We start from the raw sequence: 23,360 nt of genomic DNA, 5'->3' as shown, positions 1-23,360 counted from the left end.
CGTGCTTTTAGACCAATTTCACTGAAATTTTTATTTATTTTGACTGTCATCGGTAAGATTTCAGACCTTTCTATTTGAACAGTAGATCTCTGTGCCACATTACTAACTCAATTTGAAAGGCCTGACCCCAAAACTAAAGAACAAACATTATGGCTGTGCTATGCTATGCTAATCCCCATCTAGATTTAATGTTGAAGCTCTTTGTTGTATCAAATCCAAGGAAAGTTTTGTTATACTTCATGCCATTTTCATCTCAATATGCACACATTCTTCCAGTAACTTATAGTGACTCATTTGCCATTCCATCGATACTGAAATAGGTACAATATAAAGTTATAAAACATTTATGAAGTCTAACTACTTGGAGCCAGTGCAGTGAAGCTCGTAAGAAAGAGTAATTCATCTTCTTTGTCTTTGGAGGATGAGCTGTTTTAAGGATCATGTCGAATTCAATAGACGTTGCCTGCATAATAAGACTGCACTATGATGAGTTGGATGAGTGCCCTATCAGTTGACTGTAAGCTGCCCTGTTTTGCCAAGTGCCTTACCTTCTCATCTGGATCTAAAGAAGATAACATAGCTGTAATCACATCATTCTCCAGAGGAGCAGAAAGCCACACAAGGATCTGATGGCTAAAAATGAAACCTCATCACCATTGTCCATGTGCCTAACATGGTTAGACACAGTACAAAAATTAAAAATAAAGACAAAGACAAGATACCATAGTGAAGGAAGCAAAGGGAGAAGGTGGTTCAACTGGGAAAAATAAAGTAAAGGTTGAAAGATGTGCATAAAGGGGCACTCAAATGAAAATATAGGAGTCAGGTGTCATTTCAAAACAGGGGTCCAGATACAGCAAAAACAGAGATGACCGTGGAGTCGTTTTTAGTAAAGAATCTTAAGATGGAGACGTGTGGAAACTATTGAAGGAAATGGTAAAAAGGCATAATATGTTGTGAACAAGTAAAAGAAAGATTTCAGACAAGCAGCAGCATTTCACAGGAACATAGGAATAAGTTAGACTTTTGATCCATCAAGTTCAGTATTGTCAACGCACACTGACAGCAGACAGAGGACTTTCACAACCCTACCTAGAGATGCCCTCAGTTGAACCTGAGACCATATGCATGCAGAACAATTGCTCTAACCACTAAATGGCAACTCTTCCCTTTAATATGGGGCATAGAACAATTCTATTTCTTTTATCCGGTACTATACCAGCGGCACTGGCTCCCGGTGGAGTACAGGATCAGGTTTAAGGTGCTGGTTTTAACCTTTAAAGCCCTATACGGCCTAGGACCCTCATACCTACGGGACTGCCTCTCCTGGTATGCCCCACAGAGAAACCTACGGTCTGCAAATAATAACATCCTCAAGGTCCCAGGCCTCAGAGAGGTTAGGCTGGCCTCAACTAGAGCCAGGGCCTTCTCGGCTGCGGCTCCAATCTGGTGGAATGCTCTGTCACAAGAGACTAGGGCCCTGCGGGACCTGATATCTTTCCGCAGGGCCTGCAAGACAGAGTTGTTCCGCCAGGCCTTTGGTCAGGGCGCAGCCTGACTCCCTCCTCTGGCAACCTGCACAGAATTTTGCTTAATTGGTTGCCATCAATTTGATTTAATTAATTTTTATAATGAAATATTTTTAGATTGTGTGACTATTTTACCGTTTGATTATTTGATTGTTGTTAGCCGCCCTGAGCCCGGCTTCGGCTGGGGAGGGCGGGATATAAATAAAATTTATTATTATTATTATTATTTTACTGAGCAGTATGTTACCCTGCTTATACAGTATGCCTCTGATTACCAAATACTGAAGACAAATTACTATCACTACAAAGTCTTTGGCTTGTGAGGTTCAACCTGTTCTGCATGGGGTTGCACTCCTCCTGAGTGGGCACACTGTTTGGGGGCACTATTATCACGAGGCAGAAGTGGCCTTGGTGGCATGGGATGCCTTCCCTCAGCTTCAGCTGGTTACCCAGCTACAACCTTCTCCGAACAGGGATAGCCTAGCTTCTGTTTATGCTCTTAAGCTCTAGGCCAGATTACTGCAATGTGATATGCGTAGGACTGCAGCTAGTGCAAAAGTCATCAGGTACGTTGCTAACTGGGACCAGGACATCTGAACATACTATACTGATGCTGGCCTGACTTCAGTGGCTGCCGATTGGATTCTGAACTCAGTTCAATTCAGTACAGTGGTACCTCGGGTTACATACGCTTCAGGTTACATATGCTTCAGGTTACAGTCTCCTCTAACTCAGAAATAGTACCTCGGGTTAAGAACTTTGCTTCAGGATGAGAACAGAAATTGTGTGGCGGCGGCGTGGCAGCAGCGGGAGGCCCCATTAGTTAAAGTGGTGCTTCAGGTTAAGAACAGTTTCAGGTTAAGAACGGACCTCCGGAACGAATTAAGTACGTAACCAGAGGTACCACTGTATGCTGGTTTTAACCTATAACTTAGCGACTGCATCTCCCCACATGAATCTACCCAGACCCTGCATTCATCACCAGAGGCTTCCCAAAAGAGGTATAGCGGGTGGAAACATAATAACAGTTTTTTTGCAGTGGTGTTTCCATAACAGTAGAATTATCTTTTTGGAGAGATGTGCCTGAATCCATCATTATAAACGTTTAGGCACCAAATGTTGTTGTTCCTATTTACCAAGACATTTAGTTTTTAATTGGGATCATATGGTATGATGATACCCTAGCCTGTTGTAGGGTTCATCTTTAAGTAGAGTAGGAGCCATTGTTTTATTTTCATTTTGCAGGATGAGCACATTTAGTAAATAGTGTTGCTTATTCTTTTGCTGTTGCTTGAAACTGTTGCATTTCTATGTTTCTGACAATTGTAAGTCACTTAGATACATTTTATGTAGTTTGTGATAAATTTATATAAATGATGGTGTTTACCTATAGCTTATTTTATTGCCAAAACAAAAACAGTTTTGTTACCAGGGTTTTTTCTTTAATGCCTCCTTCCCTTATTTTAGCTCATGGTTGCTAGGCTGTAGCCTCTTCAGCCCTCCAAAACTTTTTCATCGTGGTATCTCTTTCTCTGATTCTCCTTTTCAATTACAGAATTCAATGATTCAGCATGCTCTAAAGAAGACCCTTCTATCTGTTTGTGTGGGCGACTGTTTGCAGCTCTGAAGGAGGGGTATGGGAAGCACATTCACACATTTTTTGCAGAGCTTCCGGTTACTAATTAACATTTTCATTAGAATATTTGAGTCATGGATGATTTGCATTAGGATTTATTATCTGACCTGCTAAACCTTCAGAAGCTATTACTGTCAGCATGTGCCATAATTACAGGAAGCGCCGTCTCTGTGCCATATCAACACCTCTGCTGTACTAAATCTTTTCCTTTAGAATCATTGCTGCCCATTTCATCCCAGAATTATTAGATCTGATAAATTATTTTATGTCAGATGCTGCCATGTCCATCTTTTTTAATACTATCCTTGCTCCGTAATATGTGCCTTTAGCCATACAGACTAATGAACGGTTCCTCGTATCGTCTGATTACTACTCTAATGTTTTCCAGGCATGCTTGTCGATGAGCTTGGCATATGAAGCAATTTCCTTCAGTAATAAAACTAATTAAAGTAGGCAGTCATCCACACAACACTCTTTAATGAATGATAATGAGCTCATTAATCCAGCCGCTCTTGCTCACCAAGTCCACTAGCTGGACCTCTTCAAAGGTCTGTCTGTAGAGAACTCTAGGCCTGAAAAAAGGGCAGTTACCTCAGGGTGACTTTTTTTTTTAAAAGAAAATCACATTTATTGTGGGTCTTATGGGTTAAAATTAGAAAGCATTGAGGCACACTGTGTCTTAAATGATATATTTAAAAATTAAGTCTAAGGTGATGTATGCTGGTTCAAATAACTAAGAAAGAGAAGTAATAAGCTGATTTTTGTTGGTAGCAATAAAACATCGTAGCACTTGATATAAATATTAACAGTGTGTGCCATTTTGTTGGCTGCACATATTGAGGTGTGTAGAATAAGTAAAAGATGTCTTTGTTTGCCCCAACTAGTTGTTTAAACTTGCCTTTTGTAAATTAACCTTCAATCTTACACTTTCAGCACAAAAATAAATAAGATTTATGGAACAGGTTCCTGCTTTAGCTCTTGTTTATCAGGAGGACAGAGGCAAACTCTGGGCTTCAGTCTCTTGATTAAATTACAGTTTGGCACACATTATTGGAGAATGAATAAGCAACAAATCAACTCAGGAACTAAATATTGGGTGTCTGCATGTTTGAAATCTATTGTTCTGTTCACTGGTTCTATGCACCCTGATCAGCCCATCCTTGTTGGTTATGTAACACTCTCCTGACACAATCCAATGTATGATGTTCTTTTTCAGTTGCCACTTTGGAACAATTATTCAACATGCTTTAGATTAAGACATATTGGCTCGGTCCAGATGCACAATTCCTGGCTTGCTAAAGATACTTTAGCATTCAGAAACGAGTGACAGTATCACATTGTCCCTCCTTGCCTCTCATGTTACTCAAGAATGTGGTGGAGGTCCATTTGAGACCTCGGAGGAGGCAGTTGACATGCACTGTCACCTTCAGGTCTGGTTGTAAGTAAGGAATCAGATGGGGGCTGGCTGGAGACAGACTGAAGTTAGTAGGGCAGTGGTCCACACACCCTAATCAGACAGCTTCCATTGACTAGTGCAATGATGTCTACCCCAAAATAAGTCCCATTGCATTTGATTGCAGGTAGGTGAGTTTAGCTATGGCGGGTGGCACTACGGTCTAAACCACAGAGCCTAGGGCTTGCCGATCAGAAGGTTGGCGGTTAGAATCCCCGCGGCAGGGTGAGCTCCCATTGCTTGGTCCCAGCGCCTGCCAACCTAGCAGTTCAAAAGCACGCCAAAAGTGCAGGTAGATAAATAGGTACCGCTCCGGTGGGAAGGTAAATGGCATTTCCGTGCACTGCTCTGGTTTCGGTGTTCCGTTGCACCAGAAATGGCTGAGTCATGCTGGCCACATGACCCAGAGAAACTGTTATATAATGGGTTTCAATTATCAGCTTGGATAGCTCAGTTGGTTAGAGTGTGGCCCTGATAACACCAAAGTTGCAAGTTTGATCACTGTATGTGACAGCTGCATATTCCTGCCTTGCAGGGGGTTGGACTAGATGATCCATAGGGTCCCTTCCAACTCTACAATTCTATGATTCTATGATTCTATGAAATGCTGTCTCCCTCAGCCTGTAAAGTGAGATGAGCACCACAACCCCAGAGTCATCTGTGACTAGACTTAACTGTAAGGGGTCCTTTAACTTTACTTTTTAAGGTGAGTTTAGGATTGCAGCCTAAACTCAACAACCTTGACCTGAACCCCCAAAAGGGGTAGATCACAGTCACTTGGGAGTTGGCCACCGCTGTTTCAAAGTTAAGGAACATAATCACATTTCTGTCTCAATAAATTATTACCTCTCCTTCCAACTGAAAGGTTTTTAAAAATTATATTATTGTAAAAGTCTTCCCTCAGATTCTAGTGAGATGATAGACAGACAGACAGACACACACACACACACACAATTGTGCATAGCAGCTTTTAAAATCCAAATATATTAATTTTCTCTTCTTTTTAAATATAGCTTTTTAAATCCACATATTTTATGATGTAATCATCTTCTTAATGACTGTGTAGGAATTACATTGTCTACATTTATCCAAAATCAGTGATATTTAAAGATTGATAGAGCTGTTCAAAACGTAACAGTGAAGTATTACATTAGCTTAACAAAAATATATTTTCCAATGAAAAATACATCTCAATGTAAGGTCAGGATGTAATTGGAGTGCAGTTTGTGAAGTGTTGTGCACTGGAAAATGTAGTCTCACCAGGTATTGTTATTATTCTCTAAGCCAATAGCTACTGGAATCGCATGGAAAGTTCATAAATTGCATTTTATTTAGAAAATGCAACCAGTACGTTACATTGCTTATTACTCAGTTTTGTTAACTTTCCATGATTATTTTTTTTTGGGGGGGGGGAATAGAAGGAAAGATATTATTGTTGCTGTCATTTGCATAAAACAAACAAAAACGAAGCTGCAAATATTGCTCATTCACTTCTGCATACCTATAATAATATGTTCACATCTTTATCTATATGAGTCCCAATTCTAATTGCAGTCAAGAACCTAGGGTGGCAGTGGAAGTTCCTCATTGCACAGGAAATTGTGAGGTACCAAACTCTTTAGTGGGACACGGGTGGTGTTGTGGGTTAAACCACAGAGCCTAGGACTTGCCGATCAGAAGGTTGGCGGTTCAAATCCCCGTGATGGGGTGAGCGCCCGTTGCTCGGTCCCTGCTCCTGCCAACCTAGCAGTTCGAAAGCACGTCAAAGTGCAAGTAGATAAACAGGTACCGCTACGGCGGGAAGGTAAACAGCGTTTCCATGTGCTGCTCTGGTTTGCCAGAGGCGGCTTAGTCAAGCTGGTCACATGACCCGGAAGCTCCCTTGGCCAATAAAGTGAGATGAGCACTGTAACCCCAGAGTCGGTCATGACTGGACCTAATGGTCCGGGGTCCCTTTACCTTTACGTTTAAACTCTTTAGTATATTGGGCTGTCATTGGGCTGTCCCACTGGTGAAACCAATGAGAATTAGTGTAGTGTCCTAAATAGAAATTTGGACTGAGACCTGATCACTCATACTAACATCAGTCATGATCACTCATACTAACTTCCTTCAAAGTTGTTGATTAGATAAAAAAAAAAATAGGGTAACTCCATCTAGGACATAGGTTCTCAGAAGAAGGATGGGAAGGGATGAAGGGAAGGGAATGTAACAGATATGGGAACAGCTAACTCAGCACCTTCATGTGTGTTTCTTGGCAAAAATATAATTAGTATAAAGCAACAGCAAAGCAATATGTAGAGGTTTTTATGCACAACATTAAAGCCAACATTTCTGGGGATTTTTCTAAATAGTATTGTGTTTTTGCTTTGATTTTTGTTGTTCTAACATGATGCAAGTCTTCATTTGAGCAATAGCTTCGGAATCCGACATATGTTTAGATTTCAGAAGCTGCTACAGTCATAACGCATTGCCCCTGTGTATAGAGATGTGTTGGTTTTATAGCAATTTAAGTGGAAGCTTATTCTTTTTAGTGTGTTTGATAGAATAGTTTTACCACTTTGCATTACCATACATATGAAGGACCCTGGGAACATTTCCAAACAATATTTGTGTCGACATTTTTGAATTTTAAAATATAGACGTGCAATGTTCCCAGTCTTCCAGTTCCTATAATATGAAGGCAGGTTTTATTATTCCATGGCAATGCATAGAGTGTGTAGAAGTTGTACAGCCGTTTGTGCCATATAACCACTGACTATCCCATCTGAGCTAAGAACACAGTAATTAGATTAAGTATAAGATTGATGTTTGATGGCAAAAAAGTGCTGCTGTTTTTGAAGTCTCCTTTGTGCCGGGCAAATTATATCTCATTTCAGGCAGTGGTACTGTTAGCATTGGACTTCTGAGCAGAGGACTAAAGTACTTCTGCCCCGGATCTTGGAGGGCTAGGCTAGATAATGGGCCCCACCAGGGATTGACTATTTTTTGTTTCGTTTGAGTTTATAACTTTATTCTAACAAGACTCCTGCCCTGGGCCTCAGACAAGCTCTGGATGTGGCTGCCCACCTAGGCGAAACACCTAGGTACTAACTCTGTCCCTGTGCGTACTCTTGCAATACTTTTATAGGGCCTAATAATGCCATCCGTAGTAGTATCAGGGCTTCATTCATCTTCTCATCTTCCAGTGTAATTTATGTCATCATCGGCCCATCACTGCCCATCTTCATGTTACATGGAGACCAGCCAGTCTTCACACAAAATGACAGTATCCATAACCAGTGAGAGAGCATTTCAATTTGCCAGGACACACTCTGCAACTGACATTAAAGTGGCCATTGTGGAACAGAGGAACTTCAAAGGAAGAATACAGCATGAAACAGCTGTGATACAGTTCATTGAGGTTCTACCTCCTGGATATGTTGCTGTCCCCTCTCTCTCCCACATGTTACATGTTTGAATCCTTATGATGGGAACAGAACACTCTGACACAGAAAGATAGCATGCTACGAAGATTAAGGAACATTCAAACCTGATGTTTCCTAACACCTAGAGTGGTACAGTCCAGAAAGGTTTTAGCACTGTATCCAGCTGAATGTAATATAAAAGACAAAGAGTCTTGTGGCACCTTAAAGACTAACACGTTGATAATGGCATAAAAGTTTCTGAACTAAACCCACTTCATTGGATGCCCGTAATTAAATCTTCATAGGCAGTTGTATAAAGGAGAATTTTGTAAGGTTGGAGCTGAATGGCTAGGAGATGCAAAAAAACATAGACAAAAAAACTGGCTTCCCCAACTCGGGAATGTTCATACCAAATTTGGCCAGTGTGGTGTAGTGGTTAAGAGCGGTAGTCACGTAATCTGGGAAACCGGGTTTGTGTCTCCGCTCCTCCACATGCAGCTGCTGGGTGACCTTGGGCCAGTCACACTTCTGTGAAGTCTCTCAGCCCCACTCACCTCACAGAGTGTTTGTTGTGGGGGAGGAAGGGAAAGGAGAATGTTAGCCGCTTTGAGACTCCTGAAGGGGAGTGAAAGGCGGGATATCAAATCCAAACTCTTCTTCTTCTTCTTCTATCAAGAGGCACTTGAGGTGCACAAACCACTTTACACAATATATTTTTTTGTTTAGTCGTGTCCGACTCTTTGTTACCCCATGGACCAGAGCATACCAGGCACTCCTGTCTTCCACTGCCTCCCGCAGTTTGGTCAAACTCATGCTGGTAGCTTCAAGAACACTGTCCAACCATCTCATCCTCTGTCGTCCCCTTCTCCTTGTGCCCTCAATCTTTCCCAACATCAGGGTCTTTTCCAGGGAGTGTTATCTGTATATACACACATATTTGCCCCATTAGAGTTGGGGTTTTTGTACTTTGCAAACTTTGTAGCACCCCTGAGCTTACTGAGCCTTCTCACTTGTTTCTCAGTAGCCCTGTTTTAGCTACATCGCTGATGTAACTGAGCAACTGGGTTTGCTGTTAAATAAATAAATAAATAAATAAATAAAGTAAAGGGACCCCTGACCATTAGGTCCAGTCATGACCGACTCTAGGGTTGCATCACTCATCTCGCTTTATTGGCCGAGGGAGCCGTCGTACAGCTTCCGGGTCCTGTGGCCAGCATGACTAAGCCACTTCTGGCAAACCAGAGCAGCGCGTGGAAACGCCGTTTAACTTCTCACCAGAGCGGTACCTATTTATCTACTTGCACTTTGACATGCTTTCGAACTGCTAGGTTGGCAGAAGCAGGGACCAAGCAACGGGAGCTCACCCCATCACAGGGATTTGAACTGCCAACCTTCTGATCGGCAAGTCCTAGGCTCTGTGGTTTAACCCACAGCGCCAAATAAATAAATAGAATGATGTTAAACAGGGTGTAAGATGGGCATTTCTTCTAGCATCTAAAAGGAGCATCCTGGTCTAATGAGATTCATGAAGCCTGTTACTTTCTATCAATGATAGATTTGGGGATAGATTTAAATAACAGCTTTTTTCCTCAGTTATTTAAGTTGGTGAGCTTCTTGCAGCAATCACACTTTCAGAATTTGATATTTTCAAATTCTCATACAAAGTGACCTGATCAGTAACGTAATGATTGGAACATAGTTAACCACCGGATTTCATTCTTCTCTGAATGTTGTGATGCAGTTCTTCGCAGTTTTCTTTTTGGAAGAAGGCACATAAGAATGTATTTTGAGGGAAAATCCACATTGAAATACTTGTTGAAAATACACAGAATTCCCAGCTCTACATTTCAGGGAGATGCAGGTGAATCTTGAACTCATGAAAAGAACAGCATCTTTCCTTTCCTCAGCCTGCCATCAAATGAATTAGAAGCCTAGAGTATTTTTTTTTTTTTATGGAATTGGCTAAGTATTGTAATTTTCTTGGTAGCCAGGTATTAACATATGTGTTGAAGCATGCATTTCTTTCGCAATGCCAAGTTTTCATAATGCACAGTAAGAGGTAGCAGCGGTGTGAATTCAGTGCAAAAATGAAAAATAAAAAGGTTACATTTGGCATTCTGGGCTTCTAGTTTTCAGCGGGAAAGGTTTCAGCGGGATTCTTTTCCATCCAGTGAATCTATGCTATTTCTTTTTCCGTTTTCTAATAACACTTGTTTAGTAAAATCTGTTCTCAACAGCAGGGATTGCACTAAGCCAGTAAACAGTCTGCTTAACATTCTATATTTTAAGGAATATTGTTCTAAATTTACTGTTCTACTTTGGCAACAGAATTGTAGTGAATTTGTTTCCTGTAGCACCAGGTTAAGTCTGCTTATGCTACTTTGTTGATTATGGTGTAAGCACAATATGTTTGCTTGTCCCCAAGTATACAGAAGTTTTTTTTTTTTTTTTTAAAGAGCTTAGGAAATTAAAATGATACTTCTTGGTAATGCATATATAGAGTGTGCCGTCACCAACCCCATTTCAAGGTGATGTGAAACAACCATCACCACTCACAATTAGATGTGAAACATTCCAGCACACTGCTAGCTCGGCAGAATTAGACTGATGCAATAGAGCACTACTAGAAAGCTAGGTGCTAAAATAAATGTGTGAATTTTAAAAAGGTACACAAATTGTTACTGTGCCTGCCTATTCAACCCCTCCTGGTCCTTAGGGGGTGCAGATGGAGGGGATTCCGCCAGCCCCCCCCCTTCAGGCATCACCTCTCCCTCAGTTCCTGGTGCATCCTGTCCTTCATCATTCGTCCATCTCCTGCCTTGCACCCTGCACCTTCTCCCCCATCTCCGACTGCTCAGATCCCTCCCCATCCGCCAGCTCTGTCTCCTGCCTTGTGGCAGGCACAAAATCCCATAAATCGCTGCCCCCTTCTTCTGAATCAGCCTTGGGCCCACCTACCTGTTTCACCCACTCCTTGGAGCCCTGCCAGTCCCTTCCAGTTGGTTCGTTGCAGGAAATGTATTTGAGCTTGTTGTTGGCCCTAAGCTCCTGAAGGTAATAGGGCCCTTTATATGTCCAGCTGTCCTTTGTCAGCAACAAATTGTCACTGTTTTTTGTGTTGAATGTATGCTACAGTGGTGCCCCGCAAGACGAATGCTTCGCTAGACGAAAGAGTTTTCCGCTTTGGAGGTGCTTCGCAAAACGAATTTCCTATGGGCTTGCTTCGCAAGACGACAATGTCTTGCGAGTTCCTGTTGGTTCCCCCCCCCTTTTTCTAAGCCGCTAAGCTGCTTATCAGCTGATCCGATCAGCAGATAAGACGCTAAAAACCGCTAATAGCGCTAATCCACTAATCCTTCAATGGGCTTGCTTTGCAAGACGAAAAAACCGCTAGACGAAGAGAATCACAGAACGGATTCTTTTCACCTTGCGAGGCACCACTGTATATGGTAATTTATGGACCTAATAGGTATCTAAAGCCATTTGCACATAACAAATAGGAGCCTACACAACACAAAACACTGTTGCTGTATGTAGGTTTTATTTTATTTGTTTTGTATCTTATATTTTGGAAATATACATCCAGGGTTTCTTTCCCCTTTAAATTTTTTTGTGGCCCCCAAGAGAGTGGGGCCCTAAGCTATAGCTTGTTTAGCTCATACGTAAATCCGGCACTGGGTAGAATTGCTGGTGGCCAGCAAGTCTCTCCCCCGCTCCCTGCCCTTAATATGAATCTATTTGCTTGTGTCTTTCTTTTCCCCTTCACCTTAAAAGCTTCTGTAACATATTGTGATGTATTTGACAGTAATGGTCCAGAACCAGCAAGCCTTGAAATGATGACCTGTTCTTCACCTCAGGTTTCCTGGCATTTGCTACTTTTAGGCCATTCAAAGTACACGACTAGCTCTCATGCGTCACTGTTGCCTTTTAACACTGATGTTGCTGCTTTGTCGACTGTGCGTAGTATCATTTTGCTCACTGTCGACGCCCATCTCATTATGCCCTTGCTCTATTGCTTTCCTGTTGATGGCATTTCATTGGTGAAATAAGTGCTTCTTAAAGTAATTGCATTCCTTGACAATGTTTTTCTTGGCTGATATCCAGCTGTCATAGAGTAGACCCATGGAAGTAGAGAGAGAGAGAGAGAATGCAATCTGAATTTCAAAGGTTTCCATCAGAAGGATGTTTTTTTATGAGAAAGGTCACTTAAACATGTGATGTCACTTGCATTAGGTTCACTGTACCACATACTATTGCTGCTCTTAATAGATCTCTCTTGGGAAAAACATTATTCCTCTGATTTTCTAGGTTGAATAGCTGATATCAGTACACAGTCTGAAGGCACACAAGTCCTCCACTTTGCTGAAGCTAAACTTGTCTCGGACTGATCAGTTGGGAGCCACGAGCATGTCACCTTTGGTTCCATGATGGTAGAAAGGTGGAATATAGATATACAGAAATAAATAAAACAATGCACTTGTTAGTAGTAAACCACTGTAGTATTCTGATGGCATAGCTTCACTACAGACTTATATAGCTTTGATACCAGTTTAACTGTGATGACTTTTCCCGCCCCCTAATAATTATGGAAAATGTATTTCATTTCATTACATTCATTGAGGAAGGACCATCGCTCAGTAGAACATTTGTTTTATATGCAAAAGGACCCATGTTCATTCTCCAGTATCTCTAGGTAGGGCTGGGGAGGATCCCTTCCCAGAAATTATGGAGATTTGCTGTCAGAGTAGACAGTATTGATCTAGATACCCAAGTCTGGGAAACACTGATCTAAATGGATCAGTGGTCTGACTCATTTAAAGCAGCTATGACTTATAACTCACTTTTCATTTCCAAGGGAAGGCCAAAGCCGCTAACCACCAGAAAACAACAAAATTAACACAAAATAGGGCATGTGTCAAAATACAAAACAAGTGCAATTTGTTGGTGGTGTTCTTTAGCAATATCCAGTCCCATCCCATACCCCTTTAGAAGTGAGGGAGACAACAAAATATATAGCATACTGGTTTTGAGATGGGATAATGTTGGGGCTATATGTCCAATGAAATAAATCAATAGAACAACAGTTTCCCGATGTTTTCTAGGAAGAGGAAATGATTGTCGTGCCAGTTTAGGTCTGTATTGCAGATATGCCCTGATAGTTGAGAACCTTGCTTTCATTTCTAGCCTTTGCACTTTCATGGACACCTTCTTTCAGTTTAATTTCATGCCTTTTGCCCAACCTGGCCCATGACCTGTGTTGTTTGAATCTCATTTAGAAGAAAACTAAATCAGCCACTGGCCACAACATTTGACTTGCTAGCAATATCGTTGCCTGTCATGCTGGTTTATTTCCTTTCATGGAAGGGTTGCTTCCTTCCTGTTTGTCGAATGCCTACATGTGCATCTTCCTGCTTTTTCCATCTGCAGTCTGATTTTTTTTTAAAAAATAAAGGAATTCCAATAATGCATCCGAAGTGAAACTTCTGTAGTGTTGTTTTGTGTGAACAGAACTATGAAATTTTATGGCCATCTGTTCCTTCACTAAAATAAAGAGACGCCTGACAGGAGCTTCAATAAAGGGCTTAAAAGAATCAGACACTAACAAAACGGGCTTAACACACAGGGAGCTGTTCACATTTTTGTGCATATAATATCTTTGGATGCATTAGGTTGTTTACCCTGCAAACTTAGACTATGTTATTAAAAATATTGCACATGATAGAGGGGCATTGACTTTCATTACTTGGATGTAATTATCTTGCACTGTGTGAAGCTGCCTTTTCTTGTCAGGAGCAAAGGAAAAGCACAAAGTCTATTATAACATCTCTTTTGATGTTTTTATAGGATATAATGAAAGATGAATGTTCGGCGCTGAAGCTTCAGCTGAAGGAGAGAGATGAACTCATTTCCCAACTGCGCGAAGAGCTGGTAAGCGAGAGGCAATGCTTGCTTTCTTTTGGAACTTGCTCGTAACTGACAAGGTCACTCGCTGGGACCAAGTAAATAAATAAATAAAGTTGGTGGTACCTGTTACAAAGCGGATAGCTTGGAGCCTGCTTAATCATTCACTTCTGATTCATGCAGGTTTTATGACCCTAAATATCTGGGGACTTGCCAGCCTTTGAAAGGGCTACTTACTACCTGGACACATAAATAGTGGTTGTTCTGTTTTAGAAGATTGTGTTGACAGTTGTCTTGCAGCATCAAGATGCATTAATCAGTGGTGAGAAGAAAGCTGCAACTCTCTGTGGCTCCTGTATGGCAACAGTTCTGATGCGGCTGTGCATGCGGATCTAGTGGTGAAATATCAGTGGTGCTTCCTGGTGACAAAGTTGTCCAGCAAAACGTATAAGCATGCTTTTATTTTCCCTGTTTCCATACATTATTATCTTTCTTTGGGCTTGGATTTAGACTTTGTCATGCTTAGAGCACACTCAGTGATATCAATGGCATTGGAATTAGTCATGATTCCATTGATTTCAATAGGTCAGCGCTAAATCTGGATCTGTTGTATCATAAGCAGTACATTTTAAAACGAATATAAATTGACTTCAGTTAGGGTTACCACATTGGACAAATGTGAAGGGTCTTGGGCACTGGCTGCTTTTCACATCAGGGCAATTCCCCACTAAGCACTCATGAGCTTGCATGGTGTTGCATGAGCTTCCAGGGCTCACAGCCAACTCTCAGTGCCTAAGGGCAATGGTAGGCAAGCTCCTACTGTTAGTGCAAACTCTTGGGGTTCCTTTTCTTTTTGTCTCAGCAGAGTTCCTCAGAAAGTCTTCCTTCATCTTTGCAGCAGCAGCAGCAGCAGCAGCAGTCCAGCCCTCTCTTGGTGAATTCCCTTGACAGGAATAAACACCTCACCCATTCACTCTTTGTCTTCATTATTTACAAGCTGCATTACACTACTGGTCTACATATAGAATAAGAAACAGAACTATATACAGATTTCTGCTGTCTTCAGCCATCCAGCCAGAGAGAGATGCTTTCAAACTTTCACATATTATTTCAGCCACTCTGACCATCATTCACACACACACACACACACACACACACACACAGAGAGAGAGAGAGAGAGAGAGAGAGAGAGAGAGAGATGGTCTCGCCCTGCCACATGCCCCAACTGTTCAAGGTCATGCTTCAAGGCTTGTTACAAGTTTGGCAATACACCTACCACCAATACACTTTTGGCAATACACCAACACCTACCACCATGGTTGGTTACCACATTGTGGAGATCAGTGAGTTTCTCTTAACAGGCAAGCTCATCAGGCATGGACCAATTAATTTATTCCCATTTGTGCTCTCTGAGTAGCTGGTGGACTCCTTAGGCTAGTGTGTGATGTGGTGTGAGGGTCTGCAGCTACAGGGGGAGTAAACAGCAAAATATATTACCAGCAGGCGTGTGGCTTTCACAGAGGATCCAGTATTTGAGTGTTACCTCTAATTTGTGACCATACATAAACTTAACTGGCTATTTGGTTTCATCCTACATCTACAAAATATACATATACAGGATCTTTCTATATATTGTTTTAATACAGAGGTGTGTGTGCACTCCCGTAAACAATTTTCTGTGCAAATTAATTCGGACTTCATTCATATTATGCGCACACACAGAAAAAGTTCTTTGCAAGGATGAAAAGAGACTTCCCTCTACAATAAATACTGGTTATCTGTGTTCTGTTTTCAAATGTGGATACATTAAGGAATGATATATGGTGTAATTAGTATATAAAATTAAATGACAAAATGGAATACGGAGAGCATCCAGCTTTTGTGCATTGGTGGAGCGGCGATACAACATCAGTCTTGTCTGAGGCATATATTACAAAGTGGCTGGCAATGTTTGTCACTGCAGAATTATACTCTGTTGTTACAGTGAGCTTTGGCTTCCTTGGCATTGGTATCTGCTCATTGGGTAGAGAATCTGTTGTTTGTCACAGGCATGAGAACACGGTGCCAGAGTTTCATATTAGGCAAAAACCATATGGCTAAGGCCTGAAGGTGCATGAGCTCACCACTTTGCTGATGCTAAGCAGGTTTGAGTCTGGTCCGTGCCTGGATGCAGACTGCCTGGGAGCCACATGTATGCCACTGGACTGATTGATTGTGCCCCCCCCAAAAAAAAAATTAATGTGACCCAGAGTGACTTATAAAGTGAAACAAAAATTATAACTAAGTAGGTTTTGATACCTTAGGAAAGCTTTTTTCTTTTTTAATTTTTTTATTGGTTTTACAAATTTTTTATAAACAATACAAACAAATAAAGAAACAAACAAACATGTATAATTTCATATCCTTTTTTCATAAACCTCACTTCCTCTGACTCCCCCAAACCTCCCCTTTCTACATCCCAATTTCCAAAATTATTTCAGCAAATCCTAAACTTAATTTTATCAACTTTGTTCCTTATTTATTCTTTTCTTTTACTTAATCTTTTGTCGCTGTAATCTCCTTTTTTTCCTAAAAACCTCGACATTTTAGCATTCATCAATTTTGTAATATTTCTTAAGATAGATTTTAAATTTCTTCCAATCTTCATCCACCGTCTCTTTCCCCTGATCACGGATTCTGCCGGTCATTTCAGCCAATGTCATATAGTCTATCACCTTCACCTGCCATTCTTCCAGGGTGGGTAGATCTTGAGTCTTCCAATGCTTTGCGATAAGTATTCTTGCTGCTATAGTAGCATACATAAAAAAAGTTCTGTCTTTCTTTGGCACCAATTGGCCAAGGAAAGCTTTTTTCAACCATGGGTCCCCAGATGTTGTTGGACTACAACTCCCATCATCCCTGACCACTGGCCCTGCTAGCTAGGGATGATGGGAGTTGTAGCCCTGCAACACCTGGGGACCCACGGTTGAGAAAGGCAGCCTTAGGATCTATGAAGGATGAAAGGTGGGATAGAAATGTAAGAATTTGTTTATAAAATCCAGAGGGGAAATCATTGCTTGTTATTGAAAAGTTGCTTTTCATCCATAAGCCTCCCTAAGCAGGATATAGCAAAACAAGAGAGGATGACAATGTATTTAATGAATATCATGTTAAAGTAAAGGGGAAATGATGCAGAACATATCAGATGCTACAAAGCATTTGTTTGTTTAATTGCTGTATTTATTATTATTTTTTATGTTTTTATATAAGAAGCTTTGAAAGGTATATAAATAAAGAAAAGTCAGATTTAAATATATAAAGGAATAAACACTCACACACTGTGTGTGTGTGTGTGTGCGCGCGCGTGTGCATTAACCAGTTGGCACAGAGAAAATGAGTTCTAAAAAATAGAAGCCATCACTAAGAAGGCATTCTTATTATCTGATGTCAGTTTAGCCTCCTAACTTGGTAGAACCTGACAGTATGTGTTCAATCAGGGGAAAGAGGAAGATGTCAAGTGCAGAGCACTTATGGCTTTAAGGTCAGAATGGGCACCCTGAACCTGAAAAAATGCTGAAAGTCATTGGTGTATTGACCTGAAAGTCAAGAGGTAGTTGCAATGTATTTCTTCTAAGCAATGCCAGTAAACAAACAGACCTATGTTTTCTGGAGCAGATAAAGCTCAATAAAAGATTCTTCTATATGAGTGGCAAAAGAAAACTTAATGCTACTCAGTGGCCTTGCAATAAAATTCAACATTTCATGTGTTGATACTTGTTAGTGTGATAGAGGGAGGCTGATGGGGACTGTTGAACTCTATGGCTCATAGAATCAACACACCTTACTGAAATACCGAAACAAATACGGATTTCATGCAGAAAAGTGTTTTATTTGGACTATTCCTTAACACTGTGATTCCTGTACTGATTTTTCACCATAATCGCAAACATTGTGGCATTTGTGGTTTCCTTTATTCCACATCAGATTCTTTGTTTGTCCAGCGAGTTCAGTATTGTCAGTTTTGCCTGCCAGTGACTCTCCAGTATCTCGGCACAGAAAAGGCTTTCCCATCAACCTGTTACCAGATCCTTCAAACGAAAGATACCAGAGATTGAAACTGGAACCTAAGGGTGCCTCTCAGTGTGCATGGTTGAATTAGCACCCCCAGGATCCTTTGGAGCAATAGAGGTGCCACAGGCAATGGCAAGTGAGCCATTAGACTACATGCTGCTCTAGCTGCGCTTCTAAAACAGATTCCACTCCTAAATTACCCCCTAGATTCCTTGAAAAAGGAGCTGGCTTTGCATCACAAAATAAAATTATGGGAGGAAATGTATGCTGCAGCCAATTAGATTCTGAACATTTAATAGATTCTGCAGGAACTACCGTAGCAGCTGGGGAATATTGTGGGTGTCACTGTCTTAGCAAATAATGTTGAGAAGTTGCACATTGCAAGGGCTATTAGAGAATAGGCATCACTAGACCTACACCCCTGTAGGGGACCTATACTCATTCTCCAGAGAGATTTGATCCTGCCCTTCATCCTCTTTGCTGTAGCTGCCTCTGCTCACCTGCAGTCTCTGGGCATGCAGTCAATAACTAGAGTGAGATACTGCATCGCTGTCTACCTGCAGTGCTGTCTACAGTCCCTCCATGTGGTTTGGGCCCAGGGAGGGAGGAGAAATAAGTAGGCAGGGGTAGCTGGGAGAGGAAGAGGGAGGACACAACTGGAGGAACCTCCAAAACATGGAGCCAGCTCTGATTGCTACGGCAGTATATTGGCTGAGAAGTAAAAAGCCACCAGGTGTTGCTGGAATCAAGCTGGATACACTCCATCTCCTTTTGCAGAACATGAAAACCAGGTCCCTCACACTGACAGGAGGAGGTCAATGAGATCTTTCTGCCTGAAACCTGGTCTATAGAGAATATGCATCCACTGCAGCTGCTTCTTATGAGAAGCTTAATAAGTCAAGACAAGCTGTTGGAACATATGCAGTAGGCAGGGAGGTCCTAGGATTAATCTTAGGTGATTAAAAAGATGGCAGGCATTAACATCTTTTAACTTGGCAATTTATCAGAGATCATGGGTATTAAAAATATTGGATAAGTTTCTCTTGAGAGTATATACGATAATCTCAGGCTTACCGTTCCCCCCAACCTTACAGTATGCTGAGGGTAAAATTTTAGTTTAAAACAGTTGGTCAATTGGCCTTTGTACTACTGGCATTTTGAGCTATTTAGTACTGGAGTTGCACATGGCTGAGTGTCATAAAATTCAACATATACTATGCTGGACGATTAACATGGACTTTTCCAAACTAATCAGGTCTTTGTGTGTGATATTTGGGACCAAATTCTCACTGGTGCTAGCAAATCTAGTTTACACTAACTGTACCTCTACTTCTCTGTAGCTTTATTAGTTTTAATATTTGTTAGAACTGAAGATTGTAAAAACATGGAAAATATGTAGGTACATGTGCTTTGAAGCAAGGTAGATAGAAATAGAAAAGTAGATTTAATTCACCTCCAAATACATCTTACAATTGAATTAAATTTCACGCCCTTGAAACTTTAATGGCATGATAATCTCTGTTTGATAAGAGTAACTGTTGTACGCAAGAAAATCATATTGTGCATTCATCTTTTTGATAATTCCTTACTTGTTCTGCATTCTATTATAATTTTTGATCTTATTTCACGTTGGCTATTTTATGATCGGATATTAGAGGCCCATGGATGATTTACATAAGAAGAGACAGCTGTAAGTACTTTCAAATCTTCTTTCTTCCTCATATTTAGGAAACATCTGAGCAGAAAAGAAATAGATTAGGTGTACTTAAACATTATTAAAGTGTCAGATTCCTTTCCTTCTTTTTACAGGGAGAATTAATTGCACGTATTCCAGAAAAAGGCTTATCTCAGCAGTAATTACTCTTCAAGTCAACTCAGCAAGGCAGCTGTAGAGTGTGAAAATGACAGTATCCAATGATACACAATGTGGATTAGCCTCCCAATATCTCGCACTCTCTGAAGCCTTGATGAAAAGCTGTCAGCAAGATAGAATCTTTAATATTCCCTTGCACTTGTGGAGGTGATTCTGCATATTAGTTTAAGTCTCTATCACAAAGTGGCGTCATTTTGCACCACTCGGTGCCGGATGCAGATAAATGATTGTTGTGGCACCGCTGCAGGAAGAGGTTTCTGGTCTGACGCTGATTCCCTCAGACATGATTTGCATGGGAATAATATGGCAGGAGTTGAATGTGTCGGCAATAAAACTCTGTCCTTAAGTGTCTCCATCTAGAGATCTTACAATGTGACTTAAAACCCCTTTAATAATAATGCACCACATATGCTTGTCTTATGTTAAGGTGTCACCGGTAGACGGCTAGCTTCAGGAGATATGCACGATTTTACTGACAGGTCTCCTTGCAGATTTAGATAAATATGACCTGGCTTTACTTTGAAAGTGCCTTCATCTTTCTGTCACACTGAGGAAATGGTAAGCGAGCTGCGTGCAGATGAATGGGGTGGAGAGGCATGACATGTCTCTCTTTATTTCCTGATAGTTCAAACCCTATTATTAGATTCTGTTCGGAAATTGCTCACTGTATTACTTTTTCACGCTAGAACAAATAAGTAATTTATGACTTCCTTTTTATCCCACCCTTCTTTCTTTGTACCCCCTCATTTTACCCTCTTATTTTACCCAACCTTTTGAGGTTGTTTAAGGTGAAAGAGAGTGACTCGCGCAAGATCGCCCACTGAGCTTAGTGGCTGAATGGGGATTTGAACCCGGTCCTCTGAAGTCCTAGTACACCAATACACCATTCTGGTGTTTCAGTTTTCTTCTTCTTCCTCACTACTACTTTACAATCTGCATTAACCCAGTTTTATATATGAGAAAGTGAAGCTGTGATCTAATGACTTGCCCATGGCTATTCATTCTGCCCATGGGTCGGATCTCAGCCACATTCTCTTGTGTCTGAGGAGTTCTGCATTCTGGCATGTTGGCTCCACATACTGTAGGAGCTGGAAGTAAGCAGGGTACAGAGAGATAGTGGTGGTTTGCAAGATTAGTGTGAATGCATCCCTGCTTGCTTCAAATGAAGTTTAATCTACAGTTCCCCAAGTTTAAGAGTACAAAAACCTATGTGACACTGATTATAATAATAATGCTGATTGCTTCCTATTAACACTAACGTGTCTCCATCCAAGCTTTTGTGCACTTCCATTAGACTTTGTGACACACACGACACATCCTGGGGCTTTATTTGTGATGCTTGTGGAGGAGTCAAAAAAGGCCTGTGAATTCACATACAATGTTAAACCCAGAGTTTATTTATCTCTGCTTTATTAGAAGTGCAACTTATCTGAACACCTTTCTGCAATTTTGGATGCATGCAATTTACTCCTAATTTCAAATTGTTGCATTAAGCGCCACAGGATCTATTCCAAAGATAGGTGCTTTGACACAGGAAGCAGGCTTGGTTAGATCTGAACCTTATTTCCATACAAATGTAAATATATATTTTTATCAGTGTTAAAATATGAGGGTATTCTATGCAAAGATAAATCATCCCTGAGGAGATGTAATATTATGGGCCAATCAGTCTGCAATACTGTTGGCCTTAGGGATGGGAGGAAATATGATAAAGCTGTAGAGAAAATTAGAAAGTGATTTTGGCCTCCCTCTAAATGGGTTTCCTGACAAGCACTGGAATATTCATTAGAAACTGATGATACCATTTCACAAGGAATTCTTCCTCCCTAATGGTCTCTTTTTCATAATGTATTATTTCCAAAATTGGTTGCTATTTTGTTTCTGTTTCTACATAGTATATAAATAATCTCCATGACAAATGGAGCTGCTTGAACAATAAGGATACAAAGGGAACAACAAGAAGTATTTGTATTTCTCTATAAATTTGACTATGTGCTGCATTGTGTAAATCTGTAATTTTCTTCAACCTGAAAAGCCCTGGCTGGGGCACACATTTTACTACTTACAGACTATGGTCTGGTGGGAAAGAACCAGAGGGAGTTGTTGGCATTCATTTGTCTTGGAAGACAGTGCACTTTTGGGGGTGAAGTCAACCTGTTGGAAGGTTGCAGTGCCTGCTTTGGCTGTAGAGACTGATACAGGATCCAGGGTGTTTTTGACTCTGACTCTGGAAAAGGGAATCTTACAATATCCTATATTCTGTGTGCAGTGATGGGACTCTGTTGTGTTATTATAGAGCATAAGCAAGTGTGCACACGAGGCAGTGTGCAGGTACCCAGAGCATAGATCATGGCTGCTTCACTCCTTCCCTGGTCTTGCTGCTGCCTCACTACCCAGAACTAAAATTGGTTTGGTTTAACATTTTGAGAGGTTGTAGTGCTGCAAACCTATGTACAGTTGACTGGGGGGGTAAGTCTCATTGAACTTGGGGGGGGGGGTGTTTCTACTTAAAACCATACAACACAATGGATTACATGGGATACATGTTAATCTTTTGTTCTGTTAAAGCTCCTTGGAACATGGTTGATCATTAAGGTCTGTGAGCTGAATGGATCATTAGCTACTGCATTACATGTCCTTTCAAAATCTTTAACTCAGTAGTCATTTCAGCTATTGAACAGGGTTAGCAGGGATTGTTTTGGAGTTCCTTAATAACCAGCTGAATATGTCTCTCTCTAAGGCAGTTTAGAAACAGACATTTGGACCTATATATGTATTGGGTATTCTTTGTGGTTCCTTCAGGTTTATGGTTTGTTTTATAAATGACATGACAGGAGAGACAGTTAGTATTACATTCGAAATCATGAAACTGATTGATGATTTATTTATTTATTTTTAAAAACAACTTAAGTGATTTGCGAACTGCATATATAGTCAATCAGCCTTCTAAGCTACAATCCTAAATCCATTAGGCCATGTTGAATACTTCTGCATAGGCTGCGCTGTCCTGTATATTAAACTGATTTTGAGGTTTCCTCTCCTTGGATAATTGGACTTCATGCAATTTTGATATTCTAGTGTACATCAGTTTGTAATAACTTAATAACAATCTATGATCATTTTCTGAAAATCTGATTAAAGAGCATCAGATCCTGCTTACTAATTTTTAATTGGGTACTACATTGACTTTATAAAGCAGGACAAAGCCTGAGCCACTGGCTAATGGCAAATTATGAGATCATCTTGCTAATTTATTAGCTTTATGCATTTGGTTGGGTTTGTCTGGGGCATTAGCCTTTGATGTTGCATTAATTCTGTTCTCCAGGGCTGCAGAGAAGCAGCAGCCAATGGATATGCCGCTCCAAGACCTCTCTGAGCAAGGAGATGGAGTGAGACCACATTGTTTTGCATTAAATTTTGTTGTATCATTTAATAACTCTACATTTGGGGGGGGGGCAATCTGGGATCAACTTAGAATGATAACAATGAAAGAATAAGTATTTGCTAGCAA

The 23,360-nt window shown here is 40.8% G+C and overlaps 1 protein-coding gene across 5 annotated transcripts in view; it reads left to right on the top strand.

The window, feature by feature from the left end:
- CCSER1 (coiled-coil serine rich protein 1) overlaps nucleotides 1–23,360 on the top strand; it is a 740,630-nt gene that overhangs the window by 375,576 nt on the left and 341,694 nt on the right. For all 5 annotated transcript variants that reach the window (XM_081206994.1, XM_081206993.1, XM_081206995.1 and 2 more), the window contains one exon: nucleotides 13,870–13,953. In XM_081206994.1, the coding sequence (XP_081063120.1) occupies nucleotides 13,870–13,953 (84 nt within the window). The remainder of the gene's footprint in view (nucleotides 1–13,869; nucleotides 13,954–23,360) is intronic.

This window comes from Podarcis bocagei (assembly GCF_964188305.1).
Source record: "Podarcis bocagei genome assembly, chromosome: 9".
Classification (NCBI taxonomy): domain Eukaryota; kingdom Metazoa; phylum Chordata; class Lepidosauria; order Squamata; family Lacertidae; genus Podarcis; species Podarcis bocagei.
This window is presented reverse-complemented; position numbering and strand designations above follow the sequence as displayed.